We start from the raw sequence: 27,844 nt of genomic DNA, 5'->3' as shown, positions 1-27,844 counted from the left end.
AATATCGATATAAATAAACAGACTCACACGCGCAGAATCGTTTCATCAGCTGACGGCGTTATAAATTTTCACCCGTTGCATCTAAAAATACGTATTTACTGGTTACAATTTATTGAAAAATTTTCATCATTCACAATATTACCATCATAGAAATATATTTATAAAATGGATAAAATAAGTTTAGATTCTTCAGCCGATTTATTAAAGCCCCGTCTCATCATTCAGGTACCGTACGAATTTTTTTAAAGCAATAAATTAAAATAAATAATAATAAATAAATAAATAGGATGAATCGGATTGCCCATTATTGACACCAAGTTCATCAGTAACACATGACGAAACACCAAGTAGTGAACAATCTTCATCAATATTTATAAATCAATTAATGAATAATAATAAAGATTCATTGAACCAATCTGAAGAGATAAATTCAGTGGCTGCTGCTCTGAGTAATTTAAACTCTGAAAATGGTATAAAAGCCTTTATGGACAGTGTTGTTAATAGTAATAATAATAAAATAAATGATGGTTTGTATTAATTCACTTCAATTGAATCAATTATTTCTGTTATTATGATTATTATTATTTTATTGATTAGCTTCGTAAACTTCTGTTTAATAACTCAGTAGCAGTTAGAATCTTTTGGAAGAGGTTTGAAATTTTTTAATTTTTTTATATTCAGAATCAAGTTCGAGAGATCCGATGGTTGAATCATCTAGCGACAGTAACTGTAGTGAACAATGTATTAATAAAGAACCAGTATGTACGCAATTATTGACACAATTGAATACTGCGTACCAACATTTGGCGCCAGATGCTCAGGCTATTGTAGGTATTTTTTAGTTATTAAGTTTTAAAGTTGGGCAATAGTGATAATATCGAATTGAATCGAAGTTATCATTATTATTCGATTTTACATTTGAATTTTTTAGTAATTTGAAAGATTAGAATTATTTGTTAGTTTTATTTATTAAGAATATTTAATTTCGCTTTGTGTAAAAAATTATAAAAAGTTTCTTTACAAATAATTTAAATTTTATGAATAATTTGAAAACTTACAAAAGCTTACAAATAATTTGGATGATTGAATTCTCTGAATAATTCAAATTTTATGAGTAACTCGAAAAAGCTTAAAAAAAGTTACGAATTTTCGGTATAATTCGAATTTTATTAATAATTCAAAATCTTAAAAAAATTTGCAGACTTACAAATAATTTAGAAACTTTTAAATAGTTTGAATTTTTTCAAAAATTAGCATTTTTCTAATAGTGAAAATTTCATGAATAATTTGAAAGCTTCTGAAAATTTGAAAACTTATTACTTATTCAAACTTTATGTATAATTTAAATTCTTCTAAAAATTTGAAAATTTGAAAATAATTGGAAAATTTATAAATAATTCGAATTTTTCCCGGGGACTCTATTCAGTTTGATTTAAGTTTTTCTAACAAATTGGTAACGTATATATTCTGAGCTTAATATCTACTCCGTATAGTTTTGCAGCCAAGAAAATGGTGGAAAACCGCCACTGGTTGGCGGAAATGCAATACAATTGGTTATGCCCAAAACACCAAAAGATTACGAGTTCACGAGGTGGAATTGGGTTCGAATTAGACAAGTTTGTTTTTGGGGAATGATTTGCGTGTTAACTATTACTACTACTTTTGCGATACGTGGAATTGTTTTAATGCCACGCAGGTAATTCATTTGATAACTAATTAATGTCAATTAAAATGCCCATACTAAAAAATTCACATTAATTCTGAATTCACCAGTGAATTTTTTTTCATTTTCGGGCCTAATTTATTAGCTCACTAAAAGTAATAATAAAATTATTTTTACAATATTTTTGATTAAATTCAAACATATAACAGTTATTTTACGAAAATAAAATTATCTAGATGTGATCCACCAACTGAATGGTGGCAAGGAAAACTTTTCTACGAAATTTTTCCGGCTTCTTTTCAAGATTCTTCAAAAATCGGTGACGGTATCGGTGATCTCCAGGGAATAAATACCCGGATAAATTATTTGAAAAACCTCGGAGTTAAAGCCGTGCACTTGAATTCAATATTTCCCTCCGAACATTACCCTGAGCACTACTCAAACATCTTGAGTCTGACTTCCATCGACGAGAACCTCGGCCGCATGACCGATTTTGAAAACCTTCTGAAAAATCTTCATCGCAACAACATGAAATTAATTATAGACCTTCCCGTTCACTATTTTACTCATTCAGCCGAGGAAAAAGTTCACAAAAGACACGCAAGCATCGAAAATACAACGAATTCAAACCCAAAATTCGAGCGTTACATTTCCAAAAACCTCAACAATAATAATAATAATAATCAATTCAATATAATTTACGAAATAACAACAGCGTTAAAATTCTGGCGAGCTAAACAAGTAGATGGTTTTTATTTAAAAGACTTGGAGCACCATATCAATAACAATACAAATATAATTGATGCTTTGAATTACTGGCGAGATATTATGGAGTCTGATAAAATTCTCATGTGCCACTGGAAAGTATTGAAAGCTATTAAAGATAATGAAGTAAAGACGGCTTTGATCAGAACAATGGATTTAATAGACGTGACACTTAATTTTGGCAATGGAACCCAAGAAATGAAGAAGCAAATTGATGAAGTTATAAGCAGTGAAATATTTGGTGAATTGAATAATGAGAAAATTAATAGCAGACCGTGGATTCATTGGTCTACGGGAGGAATTGAGAGACGATTGATTAATAATTTGGGTGTTCAGAATGCCAGTTTTGCTGCTACTGTGTTATCTATGATGTTACCAGGGACTCCAAGTTTGTTTTACGGAGATGAAGTAGGTCATAGATTTTAATTTTTATTTACTTTTGTTATTATTTATTGGAATTTTCAGATCGGAATGGGCGATTGTGCATGTGAAGATCATAATGATTTAGAACATTTGCATAGTTTACCACCAATGCCTTGGCAAATTGTTTTAAACAACAAGTCGGAAGGATTCTCAATGAACGGAATGATTATTCCATGGCTACCGGCTTCTAATGTATTTTCAAATGAAAACGCTATCATGGAAGACTCGTTGGGAAAAATGATTCGCTTAAGGCAGTCTACTGCACCGATTTTCAGTGATACTGCGAAAAGACACGAGCTGTTTGGGGTTAATTGTGAAGTCAAGTAAGAACTGAGACAAAAATGAATAGGACATTAGAGTCGAGCACTAAATTCTGCGTTAAATGAGTACCCACATCGATGTATTTGGCTCGAATGGTCATCGACTATTTTGGGATGGGTACCAAATGGTCGAACTGTACTTCCAGCTAAATATATCGATGTGGGTACTTAAACTAGAGGGAATTTCTTTGTTGACTTATCCCTGTAGTATACTTGATTTTTTCTTCAAACTTAAAAATTATAAAATAATTTTCTTAAATATTTTATTACAGATACGCTCGCGATGAATTAATTATTATTGAGCGATGGTATACACGTCAAAATACATATATTTATCTAGGTAATTTTGGTAACACAACGCACAAAAAAGATTTTTCTTCATTTTTTTACGAAGGACGAATCTTAGTTGGACCCTTGAAAAAAATAAATCAAACTATTCACTTTAAAGAATTTTCCATTGCACCTGGTGAAGCTTTTGTCATACAACTAGAGAAATAAGTAATATAACTACCTCGATAATTTTGTAAAGTATTTTTCTTTCTTCAATAAAATTAAATAATTTATTTTCTATTCTCGGCCAACTAAAATTAAATTTTATTTCAGTTCCTATTACCCACAAAAAATTTAATTATTTAATAATAAAAAAATAATTATTTAAATTACACTAAATAAATTTTTTTACATAAAAATTATCTAAATTATTTTTACAATAAATTTGTGAGCAAAGTTTTCCAAAGTGTAATTACGTAATACGATGTATAGAAAAAATTTAATTGGAGACTATAGAATTAATAGCGATCATGAAGACAATGTACGGCGGCGTCGCAAAGAAACTTTCATTTCTAATCATTTTACTTCAATATCACGAACATATTGAATGAATAATTATCAAAATGACAGATAAAGAGCGGGCATTAGTAGAAAAAGAATTTAATAACGTAAGTTTGCTATTACTGTGGAGCAAAAAATTTTTAACAATCGGCGGAATATGGCCATTAGATAAAACTTACAAACGGGCAACAGTATGGACAGTTTATTTAACATTTCATTTGATAATGGAGTACGCGGAATTACTGGCAGTTTTTGGTGATCTTGAAATGATGGTACTCAGTGTACTCGAATCAGTAATGCAAAGTATGGTTTACACGAAATTGTTCGTTTTTCGATACAGTATTATGCTGAGGCATTTAATACACGCGATTATAGAAGATTTTGAGAATGACTACTACGATAATTGGGAAGAAAAAAAAATTTATTTAGAGTACAACGCTTTGGCGAAATTATTTTACAAAATTTCAATGCCTTACATTATTGTTGCGGCTTCTTTGTATTATTTAAGGCCTATTTTGACTTATTATGTCATAATGCCACTCAGTAAGTTATTTTATTTAAAATATTTATTTTTATAATAAACAATTTTTTATAAATTTAAGAATTGCTTATGAAATAGTTTTTATAAGTGATTCTTTTCTGCACAATGACTAGATACTCAGTTTCCTTGTTATTACACAGTAACTATTGGTAGCCCATTAGGGCTTATTATTTTTAATTATAAAAACTTCAATTGAAACCGATTGAGTTTCAATCGGTCAATCAGCCCATATAACAATCTTTTTCAATTTTTGAGCAAGTCTGCTTTCAAGATCGATAAGTGCTAGTGTCTTTTTCTACGTATGTGTCTTGCTGCAGGTATTTGTGACCGGTTTTAAATTGCGAGCCTAGAGCAAGCCTTACACAAGAAATTCGTGCTAGATTATAATTCAATTCTGGAGGAAGACTATAGTTGCGCATGGCTTGCTCAAGATCTACTCAAGACTCAAAATTGACCTTGAGCTTTGAGCAAATCTTGAGCAAGTCATGCGTAAGGACCTACTGTAAGTTACTGGTGCAAGAAATGCGTCAGATATTGTTTCATTCCACGTGTTTAAGATATATCTTTAATATTCTTGCGTACAATACCATGAGCAAAACATACACAAATCTTGACATAAGTTTCTTGATGCACGATCTTGCGAAAGACACTAGCAGCTAAGAGTCTTCAAGATACTTACTCCAGAATCTTGCTCGAAAACGTGTTACTAGGGAGAATACTCTTGGGAACTGAGGTTAGGTATTTCGAAGGGAACTTAGCATTGAATGTCTCTGTTTAATTACTGTAACTATTCGAATTTCTCTGAGTGTGGGGTAATTAATATTTTCAAATTTTGCTTGCAGAAAATTTAATAGAAAATTTTATTATTTCAGTAACAGATACAAGTAATTTTACATTCTTAGTGCTTCCATTCCAGTTGAAAACATTTATCCCTATTGAAACGACTCAATCATACTTCATAATGTACGGATACTTATCACCGATGGTCTACTTGTTAGTATGCCACAACGCATGGATTTGTTTATTAATAACAATGGTACTGCATATTTGCGGGCAATTAGCGGTACTTAATCATCGAATCAAAAAAATTCCCGTAGATATTGATGAAGATAAAGTTCAAATTATTTTTAGACGACTTGTTAGACGTCATATGAGATCTGTTTGGTAACAACATCTATTAAATCTCTTAAGTCTTAAGGAAGTTTGCATGATCAGTCTAGAGGAAGTCGAAAGAAAGGTACTTCTGTAAGATATCTCAAATAAGTCTGTTGCCATACATGACTAAGATACTTGCGTAAAATTCATTAGGTCAGACTTCTTGCAGAATTGCTTAAGATGTCTGGCAGAATACTACCCTTACTTCCTGAGCCGTGTATTTAGCATTGGTCTAGTAAATTTAGTGGTGCTCACTTAATGTTCGATTCAATTTTATCGAGTGTCAATATTAATAATTTGTAGCACTTTAAATTTGAATGACCACTGGGTTTCCTTTAGGTACTGAATTTAAGCAACGAGCAATGCCGAAAAAAAGAATATTATTAGCAATTCTGAAACGACCCTCACCTAGCATTGTCATACACGGATAAAAAAAAATATAATAGCTCTTTGACCTATTTAAAGTATAGCTACTCGTAGAATGTAAACCTATCAAATCCATCTTCTTCAAGTCTTGTTTAAATATTCCGTAAAAAACTTATTGAAGGACTTTCGTCAAATAACTTTCTTAAGACAATGCTGTTGGGGTCTATCAATCAGTTGATTAATTGAAGTCTTATTTTGAATTATTTTTCAGGATGGCAAAGACACTTGACGATACATTTCATTTTGTTCTGCTAATTGATTTAGTTGGCACTACCATACTTCTGGGATTGATGTCATATATTGTGATAATTGTAATAAAATGAACTATCAACAATTAATAAGTCAATTAATTGAACTATTGATATTTATTATTTAAGGGCTCAAGTATGAGTGAAAGTTCAATTGGATATGTTTACATCATATGTGCAATTGCAACAGTATTTTTGCTTTATGGTTACTGTATTGTCGGCGAATGTTTACTTAATGAGGTATTTTAATTAACCAATCAATGAATTTGTAGTTAAAATCATAGACAGTAAGTTGCCGTCGGGTATTGCTGGAAATTTTCGGCTCGTAACCGTAATACTAGCTTAAATTTTCGAAGAGTAAGGGTGAAAGCCAACGGTGACGTTCTTTTTAGGAAGACTTTACGTCTCAATGACGTTATGAGCCAAAAATTTCAGACAATTTCCGACGGTGACTTACTCTCTGAGAGGACTTTACATATTAAGTTTTTTTATGAATTTTTAGAGTAGAAAAATTAATGAAGCGTATTATGAATGCTTATGGTACAAAGCGTCGCATGAATTTCGCAAGTCATTATTAATTTGTTTAATTGAAACTCAGGAGCCGCTGAAAATTACTGCTGGAAAGTTTTTCACGTTTTCATTGTCAGGTTTTACTGATGTAAGTTAATGGTATTTGAGAATAGTAAGGAGTCATTTTTTATTAATTTATGTAATTGTTTAGGTTTTAAAAACGGCGATGAGTTATTTGTCGATGTTACGTAAACTGACACGGGAAGATTAATAACTTTTTTTTTTATTTGCAAATAAATATTTTAATAATAGAAAAATTATAATTTATTGATTCTGGACTCGACTAATTAATTAATAAATGTATTATTTATTTATTTAGTTATTAAGGAACGACAGACTAGTTCAATCAAAGCGACATATCTTATCTACAAACTATATAAATTTTTATTTACGTGAAACATTCATAGTATTTGGAACAGTTAAGAAATCAAATTACAATTAAAATTTATGACTAGAAATGAGTTAAGTGAAACTGGAGAATTATCATTATTAACATATTTTTGAGGATTTGCTATTTCAAAGGGGTTCGAAGGATATAATTTAGGAATAGAATGATTTTTCGGGATTTTTGATATTTTTGTCTCATTAAGAAAGGAGAACAAAGAATAAAAAACGTTTGAATTGTGTGGAGTTATTTCTTTCAGGAACAAATCTATGGATGTTTGAAGGCACTATAGATCCTATTTTCCCGTGTAAAAAAATTATTGTTCATAATGAATTTGAATTAAAGGATCTACATGCTTTCAAGCGTCGATAGATCTCCTTCTGTAAGAATCCACACAATGCAGACGATTTTTGTTTTTTATAATGTCCTCCATACAAATCCCCTAGACATTATTTTATTTTTAAAATTAATCATCTAAATCCCTTAAGAATTACAAATCTACTAACCCGTGTAAAAAAAAATTTCGTTCATAATGAATTTAGATCTGAATTTCATGACGAAACTCAGAACGTGACACAAATATGACTTTCATCATGAATTTGTATCATCAACTTTAATCACTTCAAAATTATGACAGTAAAATCTAAATCCAAGTGATCCGAAGTTCATTCACTAAATTACTTCTACAATCGAAACCGATTTACGTAAATCGAGTACTTGATAGAAGCAGTTTATTGGCAATTTCTGAATCGATAAATATGACAAAAGGTTTTATCCAGTAAAAAATCAGTCAAGTTTCTATCGAAGTCATCCCAAGTCCAATTCAAAGACGTAATAAATTAATTTTATAATTGGTACTGATTTACTAGACGAAAAGTTGGAATAAATTCATGATGAAAGTCATATTTGTGTCACGTTCTGAGTTTCGTCATGAAATTCAGATCTAAATTCATTATGAACGAAATTTTTTTTTACACGGGTTAGTAGATTTGTAATTCTTAAGGGATTTAGATGATTAATTTTAAAAATAAAATAATGTCTAGGGGATTTGTATGGAGGACATTATAAAAAACAAAAATCGTCTGCATTGTGTGGATTCTTACAGAAGGAGATCTATCGACGCTTGAAAGCATGTAGATCCTAACTTAGTTAATTTGCGATTTTAGAAAAAAAGCGAGGATTAATTTTTCACATGGAAAAAAATAACCTTTAAAACTTAGTGTTTAACTTTATAACCCGGAACCTGGGTGTCAATGTAGAGAATTTTAACATTCCAAACAGTTTAAGTTACGATTTTTAAAGTTCAAATATCAATTTTTCCTGCCCTGTTTAGAAAATCTCATAGAATCCAATAGATTCTTATAAATTCCTATAGAAATTTTATAAGAATGAATGGGTTCTATGAGAAGTGATATAGTTAAGTATATATAGGGCCTTATACATTTATCGGAATCTATCGGATTTTTTAAGCAGGGTGCATAGACAATAAATTTTAATATTTATTCTATAATTATTTACGTATCAATTATGAATTAAATAATTCCTATTTAGAATGATAGTATTTACTGATCACTTTATCGTTATATTACTTATCGTTTCTCAAGTTGTATGATTGATGTTTTTCCGTGTAGGGATAGATGATTTTACAGGATTTTTTAAATTTTTATCTTACAGAGGACAGTATATAAAACAAAAAACGTCCGTGTTATGTAGAGTTATTTCTTACAGGAGAAAATCTATAAACACTCAAAGGTATGAAGCCCTGGTTAAAAAAAGAGAATTAAAAAGGATTCAAAAAGCACACATATTAAATACTATTTAATACTCTCGAATACTCTTAATTCTCCGGAGAATTCAGATCGATCTTAAAAAGAATTCTTTTTAATTCTCCTTCATCTAGCGAAAAAATTACTATCATTTTAGGATTAAAAAGAATGAAGAAGGATTCAATATTTTTAGTGCTAACTTTTCCTTTTTTATTCTAAAATAATATTGCAATTTCTGTTCTCGCAGAGAATTCAAAAGAATAAAAGAGGATTAGAAAAAGTTTAATTCTAACTTATTCTTTTTAATTCTAAAATAATGTTGCAATTTCTAGATCCCGTTTCAGTAGATTTAAAATTTTAAAGGGATTCAGAGGATTAATTCCATGAATAAAATGATCTTATGAGATTTTTTATAGCTCTTCCTCATAGAGGAGACTATGAAGAACAAAATAAATTTTTTTTATTCCTTTCGAAGCAAATTTATTGACGCTTGAAAGCATGTAGATCCTAATGTTGAGAATTTACAATTTTGACGGGATTTGAATAATTAATTTCAGAAATACAGAAATTTTCCTGGATTTATTATAGCTTTCCCTTTTAAAGGACACTATAAAAGACAAAAAATGTTTATGTGTTAGCGCAGCTATTCCTTACAGATAAAATTTACTAGCCCTCAAAAGTATGTAGGCTGTATTACTTGAGATTATAATTCCGATCGAATTCATTAGATTAATTTCAGAAATTAAAGGATTCCCGGGTTTTTTTATGATGTTCTCTTATAGACGATTTCCAAAAATTGTAAGTAATTAATGTTCACTTTACTCACTTACCCGGTGACCTTATCCGTAACGACTATAGTTTCTGATAATCATCAACTACCGCTAGATGGCAGTCAGTACACTCTTTGTCCTCATATTTTAGTATGGTATGTACTTAATAATTTAAAATAATAAAATACATAACCTGTTTCAAATCAGCTGACAAAAATTATTTAGCCATAGTTCCAACATAAAATTTCTCACATTAAAATTATATACGTCTATTTTGTTTCCTTTATTATCATTATCAATTATTTATCAGTAAACATATAAGATTAAACATGAATGAATGTGAGAATCAGTCAGATAATGAAACCAACGAGAAATTAAATATAAAAATAAATATATCTGAAGATTTTACTGAAATATTAAAAGATTATCCAGAAGTGTTGGAGTTTATAACCAAACTTAAAAATTATATTAAATATCAAGATAAAAAAATAACTAAATTGCACAATAAATTGATAAACCAGGTCAGTATTTCTTGGGTTTTTTCATTTTCTTTGAAATAAATATTTGTAAACATAAATATTTACAGAAAAAAGAGAGAAAGCTGATCAAGGAATTGATCGAGAAGGAAGTCCAGACTGATTTTGATAGAAATAAAATTCCTGTAAGTGCGGATGGCACTTGCGAATGGAATAATGATGAGTCCAATAGTATTACAGAGCAAGTTAAACAAATAGCTGAGTCAACGTTGCAACAAAGTGGATTTGTTTATGAAGAAACATCTGGGTTGTATTATGACTACAATACTGGATATTATTATGACGCAGTAATTATTATTTTTTTTTGTTTTGCTTAATCAAACTAAAAAAGTATCAGGGGATTTTTTAATTCTTTCAGAATTTTATTAATGACAATTGGTATTGTCATTGATAATTATTCAGTTAAGGCTTTAGATATTTTCAAAATTTTAACGACAATAATATTTTTTAAAAAATTAATACTTTACACCGTCTAATTTTATGATACTGAAATTAGCTAACGTCTAATAATTTTTGAATTTTTTTAAAAACGATAAATTATAACAAAAAAATTTGAAACACTTGTAAACTACTCGACCGATCGACTCCAAAATCTAATCAGTTCTAAGTCTTAGTGAGGCTCTTCGATTACCGCCAAGTAAGTTCAAATCGGTTGATTCGTTCCAAAGATATCGTCGGACAAAAAGTTTATACACACACACATACACACGACCGGACGTTATTTGAAAATGGTCAGAATAGTTTCCTAAGACCTCAAAACGTCGAGATCTGTTGAAAACTTGATTTTCGAAAATCGGGGTGAAATCAATAACTCCTTTTTTTGAAAATTTCCAATTTTCATAGCGGAAGTTGAAAAAATACTTTAAAAATTGCACCTGTATCTTTTTTAATTTTCTACATGTGCATATTTTTAGTATTTTTTTTTTTTCGTAATTTATTTGTTAAAAAAAATCGGAAAATTGTTAATTGTCTACTAACTTTAGGATTATTTAATTTTACGGTGGATTGGATTGAGGAAAATCAGGGCAATAGAAGTAAAATTGAAGCTAAAGGATTAAATATTGTACCCTCGGTTTAAAAAATAGTGTCGATGAATTGTTGTATTGTTAATTTTACATGCTAAATAATTATAAATTTATTAAGAACAGTTATCAAATAATTTTGCCCAAGCTTTTCTCTGAAATAAAAGCCCTAAACGCAAAATAAAGACGCAGACTCGATGCTTTACTCTACGAACTAGCGAAGTGCACTTCAAGTTTTTGATAATATTCGTTTGTTTAAGAGAAAAACTTGGACAAAGTTTCCATTTACTGTACAAGTGCAACAAAGAGAGTATCGTTCATTCATTTGAGTGCGAATAGAGAAACAATAGCGTCTTAATAGTTTGTTTATTTATTGCTGTAAGATGGACGGTAACGTTTGAAAGGTCTCTAAAGTTTGCTAAAATAAATAATAAACTGAACAATTTAAATTGACAAACTTTGGTTAATTTATCGCTGTATAATAATATAAGACTCCAAAGTATATAAGTAGATGTCGGCAATAGGTTACTATCCGTCTCCAGTTACTGCCGGGCTAGCGGATTGAAGCTCGCTGCTGTTTTTTGACTAGGGTCGTACAGGTAGAGAGGTAGTCTAAGGCAGAGTACGCCAACATCAGCCATACCCGGGAAAAAAGTTTAGATCTGCATTTTGTCTATATCTGCCCAGATCAAATTAGATCTGTTCAGATCTAGACAGACTGATTTTTAAGCAGAAAGCTATGTCAGCCTAGGTCTACTTTGATCTAAACAGATCAAGTCAGATTTGTTCATACCTCCCGTGTAAAAAAAATTAGTTCCAAAAAAATTCCAAAAAAGTTCCGCATGTGAAACTTCTAAAAATGAAACAGATTAGAACTTCGAATGGAACTTTTTTTGGAACGTTAGTAATTTTGATGGTAAAAAAAAAGGTTTTTATGAGCAAATTTAGAGTAAAAAAAGGACGTTCTTGGAACTTTTTTGGAATTTTTTTTGGACGTTTTTTTCAATTCTATAAAAAATTCAAAAGTATTGATTTTTGAACTATTTTGGCATGTTTCTGGAACGCCTTTAGTCTACAAAAGATGCAAAAGTAGTGATTTTGGAATGTTTTGGAATGCCTTTTTTAGTCCATAAAAAAGTAAAAAGTTCCAAGAACGTCCTTTTTTGACTCTAAATTTGCTCATAAAAACTTTTTTTTTACCATCAAAATTACTAACGTTCCAAAAAAGTTCCATTCGAAGTTCTAATCTGTCTCATGTTTAGAAGTTCCACATGCGGAACTTTTTTGGAATCTTTTTGAAACAAATTTTTTTTACACGGGCTATTCATAGACGAAATTTGATCAGATCTGATCAAATTTGATCAGATTTAATCTAGGCAGATTTAAACTTCTTTTCCCGGGTACTGGTAAGTCCGATGACGTACTTGGGACGAAACTGTCACTATTCAGGACATTTATCACACTTTACACATATGACTTAAATCTTTATAGTTTACTTAACAATAAATTCATCCATTAACATTCAATGTTACATTGTGCGTTGACAATTTAAAACTTTGAAATAGAATATAATAAAAACAAAAAAGAATCTAGATAAAAATATTAACAAATCGCATTAATTACGAGGTTTAATTATGTTGACTTCGTACGCAATGAAGTTTGTTATCTAATAATTAAAAAAGTATTATCAATCCGCCGTTACATGCTGATGGAATTTATTCAGGACTATGTATTATATTATATGGTTGCTTATTAAATATCTGCGGAGCCTCACTTCTATATAATTACCTTAATATATATATATTCAATAAGACCTCCATTGAGCTGATTAAGTATGACTTGGTATAAATTCTAATATAAAATTATATTTATTCTAATATTTTATGAACAGGCAAAAGGACTTTATTACGATGGTAATTCCGGAGTATATTATTATTATGACAATGAATCAAAGTCATACAAGTATCACAGCCAGTTACCATCAACTGAATCAGGAGATAGTGCACAAAAAATGAAAAAACGTAAAAAAAATAAAAAACACAAGGTATATAATTTAAAAGATTAAAACACTTGATAGATATTTTTATAAATTTTTCTAATAAGTATTTAATTATTTCAGGTGTTTGTGACAACCAAAGCTCAATTACAAAAACTATTAAACCTTAAAATGACTAATTATTTAAAAAAAAAATTTGAAATGTTAAACACAAGGTATGAATATATTTTTCGTCTTTTAGGATAACGTTAAAAAGTATAAAGAATCGGCTACTGATGAAAAGAAAAATGATGATGACGCAAGTTGTGGTGACGCTATTGAAGAGGGCGAATGTTCTGCCAGTGAGGCCAGTTCCTCAACGGAATCTTCATCTGAGTCAACTGATAATGAAGGTTCATTCATATGTTTATTATATATATATTTATATTATAAGTTCATAATTTTTTTTTCAAAATAAATAAATAAATGAATTTTTTTTGCAGATGACGCAAAATTTTATCCTCCGTGTATGAGAATAATTGTTAAGGAAACAAATCTACAGCAGTTGAAGCTTGGCTCATTATTTATCATAACATTCACTGGAGGTTCACTAGGTCGTGAGGGAAACGGTCACCTTGTTTTGATACCTGATATAAATATAAGCAAAGTAATAATTTTTAATTTTATTTACGTGTTGATGATTACACTTTTTTTTAGAAGATTCTAGAGCTTTAATAATCGATTTTTAGAAAAAAAAGTACGAAAAGATTTTTTGTAGAAAATTGAATGGCCTACAAAAAATATTAAATTGGTTTTTTTCATATCTTTGATATTTAATGAGATATTTTTAGTATAAATTGTTTGAATTTCGAAGTAGATTTTTGAGTAAAAAATTATTGAATTAAAATTTTGAGCTAGAGCTTTAAAAATCAATTTTTAGAAAAAAATTATAAAGAAATTTTTTGTAGATAATTAAATGGCCTACAAAAAAAATTAACTTGATTTTTTTCATATCTTTGGTGTTTAATGAGATATTTTAAATTTAAATTGTTTGAATTTCGAAGTAGATTTTGAGTAAAAAATAATTGAATTAAAATTTTGAGCTAGAGCTTTAAAAATCAATTTTTAGAAAAAAATTATAAAGACATTTTTTGTAGAGAATTTAATAGCCTATAGAAAAGTCCTTATTATTTTTTCCTGTATCTGTGACCGTAGGGATAACAAATTAATAATTTTAATAAAATTGGCAGCATCACGCAAGATTTCAATACAACACATCAAGGAAACGATACGAAATAATTGATTTGGGATCCCGTAATGGGACTTATGTAAACGGAAAACGTTTGTCAGTTGCCAAACAGGAGTCTGAGCCAGTAGAGATAGCCCATGGATCAATTGTACAGATAGCAAGCACTAAATTATTGTGCCACGTACACACCGGACATGAGACTTGCGGTCACTGCGAGCCGGGATTGATTCAGCAGCCAGATGGCTCGAGTAATCAACCGTCGAAAATAAATTCACACAAGTTGGAATTGAAAAGATTGAAAAATAAATTTGGGGTTGATAAAGACAACACTGAAAAAGCGAGTCAAGTCGCAAGAGGGTATCAAGATAGAGCTCAAACAAGGAGAGACTGCGTTGGTTCTTCTAATCAGTATGCTAAGACTCAACAAAGTTCTGTTGATACGTAAGTTTTATTTGCTATTAATTTATAACTGTCTAATTAATTAACTAATTGATTAATCATTTTAAATTGATTATTGTTTCAGATCCATAGCAAAAGACAACAAAGGTTTTAAATTGTTATCTAAAATGGGATGGTCTGAAGGACAATCACTTGGTAAAGATGGTGACGGCCGTACTGAACCTGTAAGTTTTTATTTTTATTTATTAATTTTAATAATTTTATTTTGTTTAATTAGAAAGATTTTTTATAATTAATCTGGAAAAAAATCTGAAAGAATATTTTATGTAGATAGATTTTTTAAGCTCAGTTATTTTTTAATTTTAATTAATATTGTAATTAGAAGCCGCCAATTTGAGCGCAAAAAAAAATTTTTTTCTAAGTTGAGAAAAAATATTAGTCGTAGATTTTTAAATTAAACTATGGACCAAAGTATCAGAGGTACAGTAAAAATGTATCAGTACAATTTTGTAGAAAATTTCATTTTCTATAAATTAGTTCCTCGACATTTTTAACTTCCCGCTAAGAAAATTGAAAATTAAAAAAAAAAAAAACGGAAGTTATTGGTTTCGGTCCGATTTTCGAAAATCGAATTTCTAACAGATCTTGACGTTTTGAGGTTCTAGGAAGCTATTCTAATTTTAAGATGATGCCCGAGTGTATGCATATGTGTACGTACGTACGTACATATGTATGTAAATATTGTCTAACTTTTCAATGGATAAACCGATTTGGCTCTTTGAGGTCGCGTTTGAAGCGGCTCGTTAACTCCAACTTTTGAGAAATTGAATATAATAGGTAGATTCATTCCAAAATCTACTCCTCTAAAACTTTATAAGCCGCGTCGAATGCCACCTCCACCATCAAAATCGGTTCTTTCGTTCAAGAGAAACCGTTGTCGAAAGAATTGAAAAAAGTGTTTTTTCCTAATAAAACCTAAATTTTTGAACTAATTGATGACGGTATTTTTTTTAACGTCAGTGATTGAAAAACTGCGTCGAATGTCATCTTGAACGTCAAAATCGATTCATAATTTCAAAAGATATTGGTAATTAAAAGTACGAAAAATAAATATTTACTTCATTTATTCGGAATAACTGATAATATTACTTATCAAATGTTTCAAAAAATTTTTCCAATGTTAGAAAACTGCGTGAAATGGCATTTTAAACGTCAAAATTAGTTCATTATTTCCAAAGACATTGCTGATATAAATTTAAAAAAAAACAACGAGTTACTTCATTATTTTTTTTTTTTTTGTTATTGTTTATTACTTGAATTATCGTAATGAAATGTGTGACATTACTGTTGTTGAGCTCGAAGAGCTCAAAAGTGTATTGACAATAATGTTTTCGAGCTCCTTGAGCTCGAGGTTTCAGGGCTGGCCCGCAGGGTCAGGTGGTTTACAGATTTCTTGTTTTTTTTAGATTGTTGATAGTTTAGTCAGAATTCGAGTTTTAAATACTTGGTATTTTAATTATGAAACTTTTAATCTCCGAAGTAATTATTAAATTTTTAAATAAAAATCTTGACTCAAATATTAGATATACGATAAAAATGTATCAATACATTCTTATAGAAAACTTTATCCTCTTTAAATTAGTTCCTATAAATATTTTATGTATCTTCGATATAAAAGATCTAATAATAAAATCTTAACCCCAAATTTACTTTCTTCCGAAACCAGATAATAATTTCCCGATAAATTCAAAAATACTCTTACTCCAAATAAAATTTCTCTCAAAAAATAACTCATAATATACCACGGAAGCAGTCTCCCTACTTGAATAAATAATCAAATTATATTTCAAATAAAAAAAAACCGCGAATGTTAAGGACCTAGTAGTAATTTTAATTCGAAAATATTTCGCTTCATGTTGCCGGAATGATAAGAGAAGAGTAAAGACTAAAGAGTACACAGAGAGAGAGCATACAGTGCAGTAGATAGTATTGCATCGTCACGATATATCTGCACGAAAGCAGACTGAAGTATCAAGTCCAGCAGCACAGTAGGGTGTGTCTCAAATAACTACACCAAGAAAATAGTTATCTCATGTCGCGGTTAAATCTCGTTCCGGTTACTTCTACCTCTATTTCTACCTATATAATATATAATAATTAATATAAATATTAAGTACAGACTTTACTTAACTGATATAAGTAGAGACTTGTATTTGTTTTACACTACTTACTGACCGTCTAAGTACTGCACTAGTACTTAGATTTGCTTGCGTGAGCCTTAACAACTTTTATGCCTTATTATTATTATTTTATTTTTTTACAGTAAAAACAATAATTATTATTGTTATTGTAAAAAAAAAGGTAATAATGTATTTTTTTATTACCTCCATCAGAACCTTTACTCAAATATCTCAGTCAGATAAAAATCAAAACTCAGTACCATATATTTTTTATCATTATTATTACTCGGTTGCATCGACTGCGTGTATATGTAATTACTGTATCCTTTCTAATCATCATTGCACGTGCAAGTCTATTTAAATTGATCCGTTTCCTTTTTTTATAATTTTATTTTGTTGTATCATTATTGTGTTTCAATGAATCTACAGCTATTTTCACATACCTCGCTATTATTACTGTTATTATTGTTGTTTTTATATTATTGCCAAGGAGTAAAAAAGAGGGTAAACAAAAAATAAAAATAAATAAATGAACGCATTACTTAGTTTTATAAAGATGGAAAGCAAATGCTGAGTTTGATTACCGGGCGGATGAAATTATTGCATTCCACTGAAGCATCCGTTTATTTTTTAAATAAAAAATCTTTATTATTTAATGAGGTATCGGTTCGAATAAAAACTCCGAGTTTGTGGTTTAATTTTTAAAATTATGTTGGCTGGTTGTTGAATTATTTTTATAGAGTAGAAAAGTTTTGATGCACTAAATTTTTTTTTGTCAATTTTTTACGCCGCTGGTTTTGAAAATTTTTGTCCAACTCATCGACTAAAATCTTAAAATAAGCGAAATTATTTATATGACAAATAATTAATTCTTTTAATTGATAAAACATAAAAATTGTTTTAATTATAAATTTTAATACTGTAATTAAAAAATTCAAAACAAAATGATCAAAAGCAATATAATAAGTTACGTCTTTACAAATATGTAAATAAAATTTTAGTTACATTGTAACTGAGAGTGGCAGTAAAGCGTACGCTCTAAAGTAGACTGTAAAAAGCACCCATAAAGCACAATAAATCCGCGTAAAAAAATTTACATTTTTCCGACGGAAATAAATTCAAAAATAAAAGCCAGTGCACAATTGCAATCGCTTTTCATTCGTTTAAGTGCGCGGTCGTTTTAAAAAACATTTTCTATACTAACTCAACCATTCATTCTTCTGTATAGCAGTATTCAATCCTTCCATCGTATACCTCGATACCTTTTCCATGCACCGGATAAAGTATTCCGCTGCACCAGCTGGACGTTAAAAAATTATTGGTACCAATAAAAAACCATTTTATTTATTTATTTGTGTAGATTTTTTTTTTACACATAAATAGATCACATTAATGAGTTTAATTTAGATACAGAAATATGAGTACAAATATATAATACGTAAACAATTATAAATGTACATGTACGAAAATAAGCAATTTATTTATATTTTTTGACAAAACTAAAAAATTATTATATTATTTGTTTATCTAAATAAGATGCGACTGAACAGATAGACTAATGTATATTATATTGGTTACAAAGCTCGGCAATTATAATATATGATTGGCGTTTGCGATATTTGAGAACCCACAGAAGTGATAAATTATCACGAAAAGTTGTTGAATAATCGGAAATTGCAGGCCACTCCCAACTATCCCTTAAGTCACCTTTAGAATCGAATTGCATAAATTATTTTCATTTTTGTTGCGTGAAAAACGTTCCGATCTTCAGGTACATAAAAAACTGCGTTTAAAAATTTAAAACTATTCTTAATAAAATTTATCTCGAAACTATCCGAGCACAAAATGGCTTCTATTTGATTTTATTAATCAATGTCCAAGAAAAAAATCTAATTGTTTGAGGATTTAAAATAAGCGAACTTATTAAAAATGAACTCAAATTCTTTACTACGAATTATAAAATAGCCAATGTAATTCTCAAGAACTTTTCGTAAACTTGACGCGGTTTCGAAAAATTATTAATCATGTTTGATGATTAAATCCAATTAATCTATAGTAACTTGACAGTGTATTGCTTTAATAATTACAGTAGAAATATTGGAACGTAAAAAATTAATCATAATAGAATTTTTAACTTGTAACAAGAAAAGTTTATTTGGTACTTTTTCAATAACGTACCAGGTTTTTAAAATTTTTATTCTAGTGAATAAAGAACCCTCTGCAATTTAGTATTTAAACTCAAGTTACTTAACTCGATTTGGCAAAATAATTGCATAATTTTTTAGATTTTATAATTTGAAAACAATTGTTTTTAACGCCGAACTACTTGACAAAAATTTTTAGATACTCAGGAATCATTCGGTATAAACATTCCAAAAATCAATTTTTTGAAGGCTGACTCGTTATTGCTTATCTACGTCCGTACACAAATGTATATGCAATGTATCTATTGAAGCGACGTTACCTTTTCTTGCAGAAAACTTGAGATACAAATTTTTTAATTCAAATTTTGAATGTTGATTTTTTTTCTATTAAACTTTGTACTTATGAATTCTATTTAAATACAATTTTAAATGATTATAGTTTCAAAATTATCAAAGATAGGGCCTTAAAGTTCAGGATTTTTTTGTACAGCATTAAATTCTCAGCGAAGGTTGGTATTATGGAACTCTATTACAATTTATTTTGACATAGTTATGCATAGATAAAGTCCAATAGAAAATTATTTTCCGTTACATTAACGAAAAATTACAAACTGTGATGAGCATTTTCAAAAAACCAATATTAAGAACTCAAATTTTCAAAATTTTTTTTTTCGTCAATAGAGTACCTGTTTCCGACTAGTTTAAAACAGAAAGTAGATATTTTGATTATAATAATGATATTATTTCTTATACTTAAAAAAAAGTGGTGTTAAAATGGGTAGCACGACTTGCAGTTTGCGGATAAAATATCCCCGACAAAATATCCGCCATAAAATATCCGAATACAAATTATCCGATAGACAAAATATTCAATAGACAAAAGATTCGTGACAAAATATCCTGTCGATAAATCTTACTCAGAAAAATATATTTTAAGTGAAAAAATAATTAATGGTTTTTGATAAACGGGTACCGTACCATTCCAAGCATATGTGCTGACCTATTTCCAAACTAATACCCACCCGAAATCTGTGAAAAAAGGGCACAGTACGATTTGAAGTATATGTGTTGATCTATTTTTAATATCACCCACTCAAATTTTATGTGCAAATATATTAAACATTTCTGATAAAAGGGTACCGTACTATTTATATTATAAGATATTTTGTCGGGGATATTTTATCTATCGAGTATTTAGTGCGGGGATATTTTGTCTATCGGATAAAATGTATTCGGATATTTTGTCTTCGGATAATAAGTGACGGTACCGTTAAAATAGGTTCCTTGTGTCAGTTTTTTTTGGCTTTTTTCACTATTTTTGCTTTCTTTTCATGGGGATATTTTGTCCGGAGATATTTTGTCGGAGATATTTTGTCGGGGATATTTTGTTAGGTGCTCAAAACGCCTGATACCGTTAAAATGAACTAAAATGGTGTACGTACAGAGTAAAATCAACTCCGATTGGAATATTGGGGTGTGAGTATAAGTATTTCAAGATCTACAAAACAGAAAATAATTAATAATAATAATCTGTTGTTAAAATTAGGAAATTATCGTTAATTGAGGTAAAAACAATTTTATCACCTAAAAAATACTCAATATCAATTTCATTAAACCGAACAGTTTGCATAAATTTTTAATCAATTATCAAATTAAATATTTAGAAACATTATAGTAATTTTTATTATAACTCTAATTTTTTTCATACGGTAATAATTGATTAGAAAATAATAAATTAATCATTGATAATGTAATTTTACTTTTTTCACTGTTTTAGTTTGCAAAGAAACTAGAATCATAGAAATCTGTTTCCTATAATTTATACAATAACATTAAAATGTCATTTTGAACAAATATTTTTTGGATTTCTTCATAAATTGGCAAATCTATCGTGTCATTACATTAGAAACAATGAAAAATTTTTTTAATATTTGAAATACAACTTGATTTCTAATACTTCTAAAATAAAATTACTTTTCTTTAACCCCGCTTAATACCGGAAAAAATTTTAACACCGTTTTCGGGGCTTAATTTAATACCAGGATAGCGTAGACTCACACTTTTTTTACAGTATAGATAAAAAATTTACTATTTTAAATTTGAACCAAATATTCAAACTTGAAAATTTATATTTAGAATTTTTTCAGTATTAAAATCGAAAAATATTCACACACCCCCATATATATATGTAGAATATTGTATTCCCGTTAAGGTAGCAACATTTGTATGCGTCGCCGGTAAAAGACACATTGCATTGTTATTCAGTATGCTTTTTCCGTATGCATCCGCAGATTAGTACAGAGTAGAGAGACTGCACACGATCTATTCACTTATTTAACTTCCACCAATCGACATTCTTTATATTGTTATATAAAAAATATTTATATTTATTCAATTTGATAATTTATTATGCTGAAAATGAGCTACTACTAATATTACTATTTTTATTATCATATTAATATAAATTATCAAGTACACGAAAAAATTAGTAGAATTATTTTTTGTCGAAAATTTAATTTTCTACAAGTTAACTCTGATACAATTTTATTGTACTTTTAATACATAACTCATAATTTTTATTCAAAGTATCTCATTTACAAATGAGATACAAATTTATTTCTTTTAATATTCCCGCGCCTTTGAACTAAAGTTCTGACGAAACTAATTAAAATATCACAAATTTATCTCAGTTCAATTTTATAAAAAAATTAATTCTCTACAAAAAAGTATCTTACAACTTTTTCCGTAAGTTTGATAGTTTATCTACAATTCAAATTTTAAGTATAAAAAGTTAAGAATTTTTGTTAAAAGATAACAGTTAAAACTTTCAATAGATCTTTAAGTTCATATATTTTTTAAACTATCAAAAAATATAAAAAAATTTAATTATACTCTCCATAGTAAAAAAAAAAAAAATATAAATCTTTTCTCGAAAAAAAATAATTTAGATCTGAGATCTAAATCCGTCATAAAAAATTTCAGTTCTAAGATCTAACTACATATCATTAGATAAAAATGATTTTTTCCCGGTTTTGATAATTATAAAATTAAAATTTCTATTATCGTCCGTATTAAAATAAAACTAAAACTCCACTTGAAAAGTATATTTTAATTTTGTCTTACATCTCAGTAATAAATTATATAAATTAAAATAAATTTATAAGACCAAAAATGTGTGGGAAAAATTTATTTAAATTAACCAAAGTGTATAATGTAATGAGATAGACGACTACGACTGCGACTACGACCATGATGACAACGACGACGACGGAGACATCCATCACCGGATTATCATATCATGATAGTCTGTTTAGTTCTATGTACTCATACTAATACATTACCAGTATATAATACTAGTTATAGTCCATCCAATGTGCTTACATTACTAGTCGAGTATATATATATATATATATAGACCAGTAATAGTGTATAGTCTAGAGTCTAGACCTAGACTAGAGTCTAGATGAGACATGTGTTTGTAAAGCCCGAGATAGTTTATATATATATATATATATATAACAACCGCATGACAGAGTCTGGTTGACTAGTATATAGACTATGGTCTAGTCTAGACTCTAGACTCTAGGCTAGACATAAATACATACCTATAGAAACAACACACTAATTAATGCCAAACAAACACTCTGTTTTGTCAATCGATACGTTTGATACCGGCTTATGCTCACCCAGACTATTCAAATTAAATCAACATCTAATTACAATCATCAATTAATTATCTTCATTTTAATTAATACATTTTCAAATTCAAATATCTTCAATTATAAATAACACACTAACTTGTTTAAGCGCTCATTTTTTTACTTATTTAATTTGCTACAAAAAATGTCTCATCCATTTTTGTGATATTTTCAATAACTTCGAAGATATCTTCAAAAATCTCAAGAAAAGATATCCAAAAAATTTTTACTATTTGACTCATATATCTCAGCCCCTATTAATCGCATCAATTCGTCCAAGGGCTTATTTTGTTGGTCATTGAATTTTCTAAAAACAATTTCTCGTTCTCTACTAGTTTTCAAGTTATCACAACTTTTCCAAACTCATTATTTTTCATATGATGGTAAAAGCCCCTATACTCGCTCAGTACCATATATCGCTTACTTTAACTGTTTAATGCGTTTATTATAATTTTTAGAAATAAAAATTTCAACTAAAAAAATTATTATTGATAAATAATTATTTGTGAATCTAAATATATTAAAATATGATGTATCAAATTATTTTATAATAGATTATAAATTTAAATTAAGTGGCTGTTTTCAAAATCGCGCTCAGCCGAGTATTTTTTACTTTAACGTTCGTTCGTTAGATTAAATTTAGGTTACGTCAAATTTTTTAGGAATTGTTAGAACTCAATCTTATTAAATATATTTTTGAAATTCATGATATTTTATATTATGAAAGAATAAAGTAATATAATTTATAAATTATTTTTTAAATCAATAAACTTATCATAGTTTAATTGATATTGTCTTTGAGCGACTATAGGGCCATGTGTTGATCGAGTAATGGTACATCACAACTTTTAGTAAGCGACTATGGGTACACTCGAGGACCTTATTTTAAAAAATTAATAATAATTAATCATCAACATTGTTCTTCAAGCTAAAATTTTGTTCTAATACTTAAAACTGTGGAGGAAGCCCTTTACATAGGGTATGGGAAGAAGTTGCACCCCACCACTAATCCTACGCAACCATGTTGACCAGAGCTAGGAGTCTGGTACCCCGTGGGGCCTTTCCAAGCCCACTGCGACCAGATTCTCTTTATTTCCTGAGATGGGAGTAGTGTTTGGCCCGAGAGAGGTAGGACTCGTGGTGGCTGTGGTTAGATACCACGCGCAATGAGGATTTTTGATTATACCTCCGGTTAATGTCCACCTTAGTCGTCGCTTGATTATATTTTTCGACTAAGAGTGTCGTCTGGGTTAGAAGATAGGGATGTTACGCAACGCGAGTATGCCCAAAAGGGCGAGGTATCGGCTTCCGGTCGGCGGAGGTGGACTTAGGTCCCGTTACATTAATTAATTACTACTTAAAATTACGAAAGATAACTGAATCGTTTATTTGAGAAACCTCATAGTCATGTTTTTTACGAAATTGGGTTTTTTTCATTTTTGGGTTCTTTGGATGTCCCTCTATAGAAATCAATCAAAATAAGCATCAAATCAGCGTTTAAAAAAAAATTAATGGGGTGACAACAATTTCATTTAATTGAGAAACCCCATAAGTCAATGACTCAAATAAACATATGCAGTTTTAGTTTTACAGAAATAATTTTTGTTTTTCTTTAAAATTCGCGCTTTTTTTGGAAATTAATTTCAAATGTTGTTTTAATGTTGACTGTTATATGGCTAATTAAAATGTTGAAATGAATTATAATTTTTTGTAATTTCTGAGTTTCAGAGTTCAAATACATATTTAATACTTCATTTTATCCATGTAATAAATGATTTGAGTGGAAACATCTAAAAAAACAATGATTTTATAACTTTTTTTTCCGTTTGGTTGAGAAACCCCATAAGTCAATCAACTTTAAATAATTTTTTTAAGTAGTTTCAGTTAAAAAATTAAATTTTTCTTGTTGGAATCTTTTTCAGAGACGCCAACATTATTGTATTCAATTATTTATTTATTATTTTAAGGTCAAGTTTTTCCAAAAAAATGTTTTTGTGTTTCCTGAAAAATTTTGTTTTCTTGACTTATGGGGTTTCTCAAATAAACGATTTAACTATAAAAAAAAATATGGTTTTTCATTTTATTTATTGATTTATATTGAGTGATTCAATCTCACTTCAATGAAAAGTGAGCGGGTATGGGGCTTTTACCTTAATCTTAGGTTGCGGATTCGAACCTCGGACTTTGCATTTTTGTATTTCTTTTTTAAACTTTAATTTGTTAGAATTTAGAGTTAATTAAAAAATCATGAATATTTTTTCGTTCATTAAACTCAACTACAAAAAACTAGTCATTAATTTTTTTGATATTTTAAATAACTTCCAAGATATCTTCGAAAATCCAAGTAAGAAATTTCAATAATCTGACTAATGTTAAAACTCACATCTCAATGGCTTATTTTGTTGGTCATTTAATTTACTAAAAAAAAATGTCTCATTTATTTTTATCATATTCTCATAAATTTCCAAGTTATCAAAACTTTTCTAAACTTCCACTCATTGAATTGTTTATTTGAGAAACCCCATAAGTCAAGAAAACAAAATTTTTCAGGAAACACAAAAAACATTTTTCTGGAAAATCTTGCCATTAAAATAATAAATAAATAATTGAAAGCGATAATGTTATAGCGTCTCTGAAAAAGATTCAAATAAGAAAAATTCAATTTTGTAATTGAAACTCCTTAAAAAAGTATCTAAAGTTGATTGACTTATAGAGTTTCTCAATCAAACGGAAAAAGAAGTTATAGAATCATTGTTTTTTTAATTTTTTTTTGACTCAAATTATTTATTAGCCTGATAAAATGAAGTATTAGAAATGTATTTGAACTCTGAAATTCAGAAATTGAAAAAAATAATAATTAATTTCAACATTTTAATTAGACATATAACAGCCAAGAATAAAACAACATTCGAAATTTATTTCCAAAAAAAGTGCGGATTTTAAATAAAAAAAAGTTATTTCTGTAAAACTAAAACTGCATATGTTTATTTGAGTCATTGACTTATGGGGTATCTCAAATAAACGATTCAATTAATGTCTAGTGTCAATTAATAAAGAATAAAAAATCTAATGACGTAAAATAAAAATAATTCCGAGCCTCAATATAAGTCAATATAATTTACGTAACATATATTTTAAGTAACACATATTTATTTTATATGATTTTCATTGGTAAATTGATGAGGACTGCAGCCAGACTAGTGTGAGAAGTCTTTACTGTCTGATGATAGCAAAGAGAGAGCTATTGGTTGGATTATATATATATACACATTTATATATATATGTATATATATATAATACATAATATGTAACAAGAACCGTCTGCGCGGTAAATCAGTAATGACACCACACAGTGCATTGTCTTGCCCGTCTAGCCGTAGTGTCCTATTTGCCCATTTTCCACCTTCATCCACCCTCATACTACCATCAGGTCTTGTGTCTCCACCTCCTCCTTCTCTTCTTCCTCTTTCTCCAGCTCCATCCTCGATTCACACCCGCCTGATCTGATGATGCGCGTCTGGGGCACTACGTCTAGCTTCATAAATTGTCCTATTATGCAAACTACCTTCACTTCTCACGAGGTCATACCATTTTTTTTTATCCTCTCACTCCATCTACTCCTTCTTCTCTTACTACTTTATATTTTTTATTTTTATTATTATTTTTGTAGATATTTAACTTAAAATATAATTTAAGTAGAGTAAAAATAAAAATGGATGTTGGTTTAAAAAAAAGAAAAAAAAAAGAGCTAGCACAATATAAGTCGAGAGTCTGTTGAGTTTTTTTATTCTATACTCATTAAGATGTAGACTCATATATATATCTAGGGGTCTACACTTGCCCCAAATTTACTCAACATCAAAAGTACCAGACTTAACTCTTGTACTAAAAACTCCATTGTACCTTTCTTGTACATTTTTATCAAGTTTATGCTTTTTGCTTTCGGAACCAGGTCATTTTCTTACAAAGACTTCTTTTTTAGTTATGTAATTATACATGCAACTTTTTTTTTTTAAATTACAAAAAAAAAAAAGAAATATTTTTTAGAAAAAATTAAATTTTACGGAATTGGAGGCAAATCATTTAACTTTAAATAAATATTCTGGCTAAAGTATTGAAGATACGATAACAATTACTCAGTAAAATTTTATAGGAAATTAAATTCTCTATAACAAAGGTCCCATGAATTTCTATGCAAATATAATATTTGATGAGATAATTTGAAATAAATATAAAGTATATAAATATGACTATTTTTTGAATTTTAATTTCTTTGGAATTTTAAATTCAATTTATGACTCAACTATCAAAGATACGATAAAAACAATAAAAGATACTTTTGTAGAACGTTAAATTCTCTGTAAAAAAAGTCCTTATAAATTTTTACGTAAACTCAATAGTTTTGATACGGAGATAAGATTAAAATTATTTCTCAATTAAAATCGAGTTTTTTTTTCTTTTTTAAATTTTTTACAGGAACAAGTAATTAATCACTAATATTTAATTATAATTACAGGTATTAATGATTAATAACAGAGCTAAAAAAGGACTAGGTAACACAGAATTGCCGCCAATTGAAATGGAACCAAATATCGAAAAAAAACAAGCAATCTGGCGAAAAACTCGCCAACGTTACGATAAAACATAATAATTTTACTAATTTAATTATTCAATTAATTAATTAATTAAATAATAAACAATAAATTATAAAAATAGTTTGTAATTTAAATTTATAAATATAAATTAATTTAAAAAACAAAATTTATTTTTTTCATCAT

General features: G+C 28.7%; 3 protein-coding genes across 3 annotated transcripts; all 3 read left to right on the top strand.

Moving 5' to 3' along the window:
- The first annotated feature begins 40 nt into the window (after nt 1-40).
- Nucleotides 41-3,741, top strand: LOC130672693 (alpha-amylase 3-like). Its single transcript, XM_057477375.1, has 7 exons — nt 41-225; nt 287-527; nt 682-827; nt 1,494-1,696; nt 1,900-2,836; nt 2,894-3,174; nt 3,444-3,741. The coding sequence occupies exons 1-7, from the start codon at nt 166-168 to the stop codon at nt 3,667-3,669; spliced, it is 2,094 nt and encodes a 697-aa protein (XP_057333358.1). The 5' UTR covers nt 41-165; the 3' UTR covers nt 3,670-3,741.
- An 86-nt stretch (nt 3,742-3,827) lies between these two features.
- On the top strand, nt 3,828-8,328 carry LOC130672697 (odorant receptor 13a-like). The gene is made up of 6 exons (XM_057477378.1): nt 3,828-4,545; nt 5,416-5,707; nt 6,336-6,435; nt 6,502-6,612; nt 6,875-7,030; nt 7,094-8,328. The coding sequence occupies exons 1-6, from the start codon at nt 4,065-4,067 to the stop codon at nt 7,151-7,153; spliced, it is 1,200 nt and encodes a 399-aa protein (XP_057333361.1). The 5' UTR covers nt 3,828-4,064; the 3' UTR covers nt 7,154-8,328.
- Nucleotides 8,329-10,064: 1,736 nt separating this feature from the next.
- On the top strand, nt 10,065-27,742 carry LOC130672695 (angiogenic factor with G patch and FHA domains 1). Its single transcript, XM_057477377.1, has 8 exons — nt 10,065-10,384; nt 10,450-10,686; nt 13,313-13,465; nt 13,659-13,809; nt 13,900-14,063; nt 14,647-15,086; nt 15,169-15,268; nt 27,583-27,742. The coding sequence occupies exons 1-8, from the start codon at nt 10,193-10,195 to the stop codon at nt 27,712-27,714; spliced, it is 1,569 nt and encodes a 522-aa protein (XP_057333360.1). The 5' UTR covers nt 10,065-10,192; the 3' UTR covers nt 27,715-27,742.
- Nucleotides 27,743-27,844: the final 102 nt, after the last annotated feature.

This window comes from Microplitis mediator, chromosome 8 (assembly GCF_029852145.1).
Source record: "Microplitis mediator isolate UGA2020A chromosome 8, iyMicMedi2.1, whole genome shotgun sequence".
NCBI lineage: Eukaryota > Metazoa > Arthropoda > Insecta > Hymenoptera > Braconidae > Microplitis > Microplitis mediator.
This window is presented reverse-complemented; position numbering and strand designations above follow the sequence as displayed.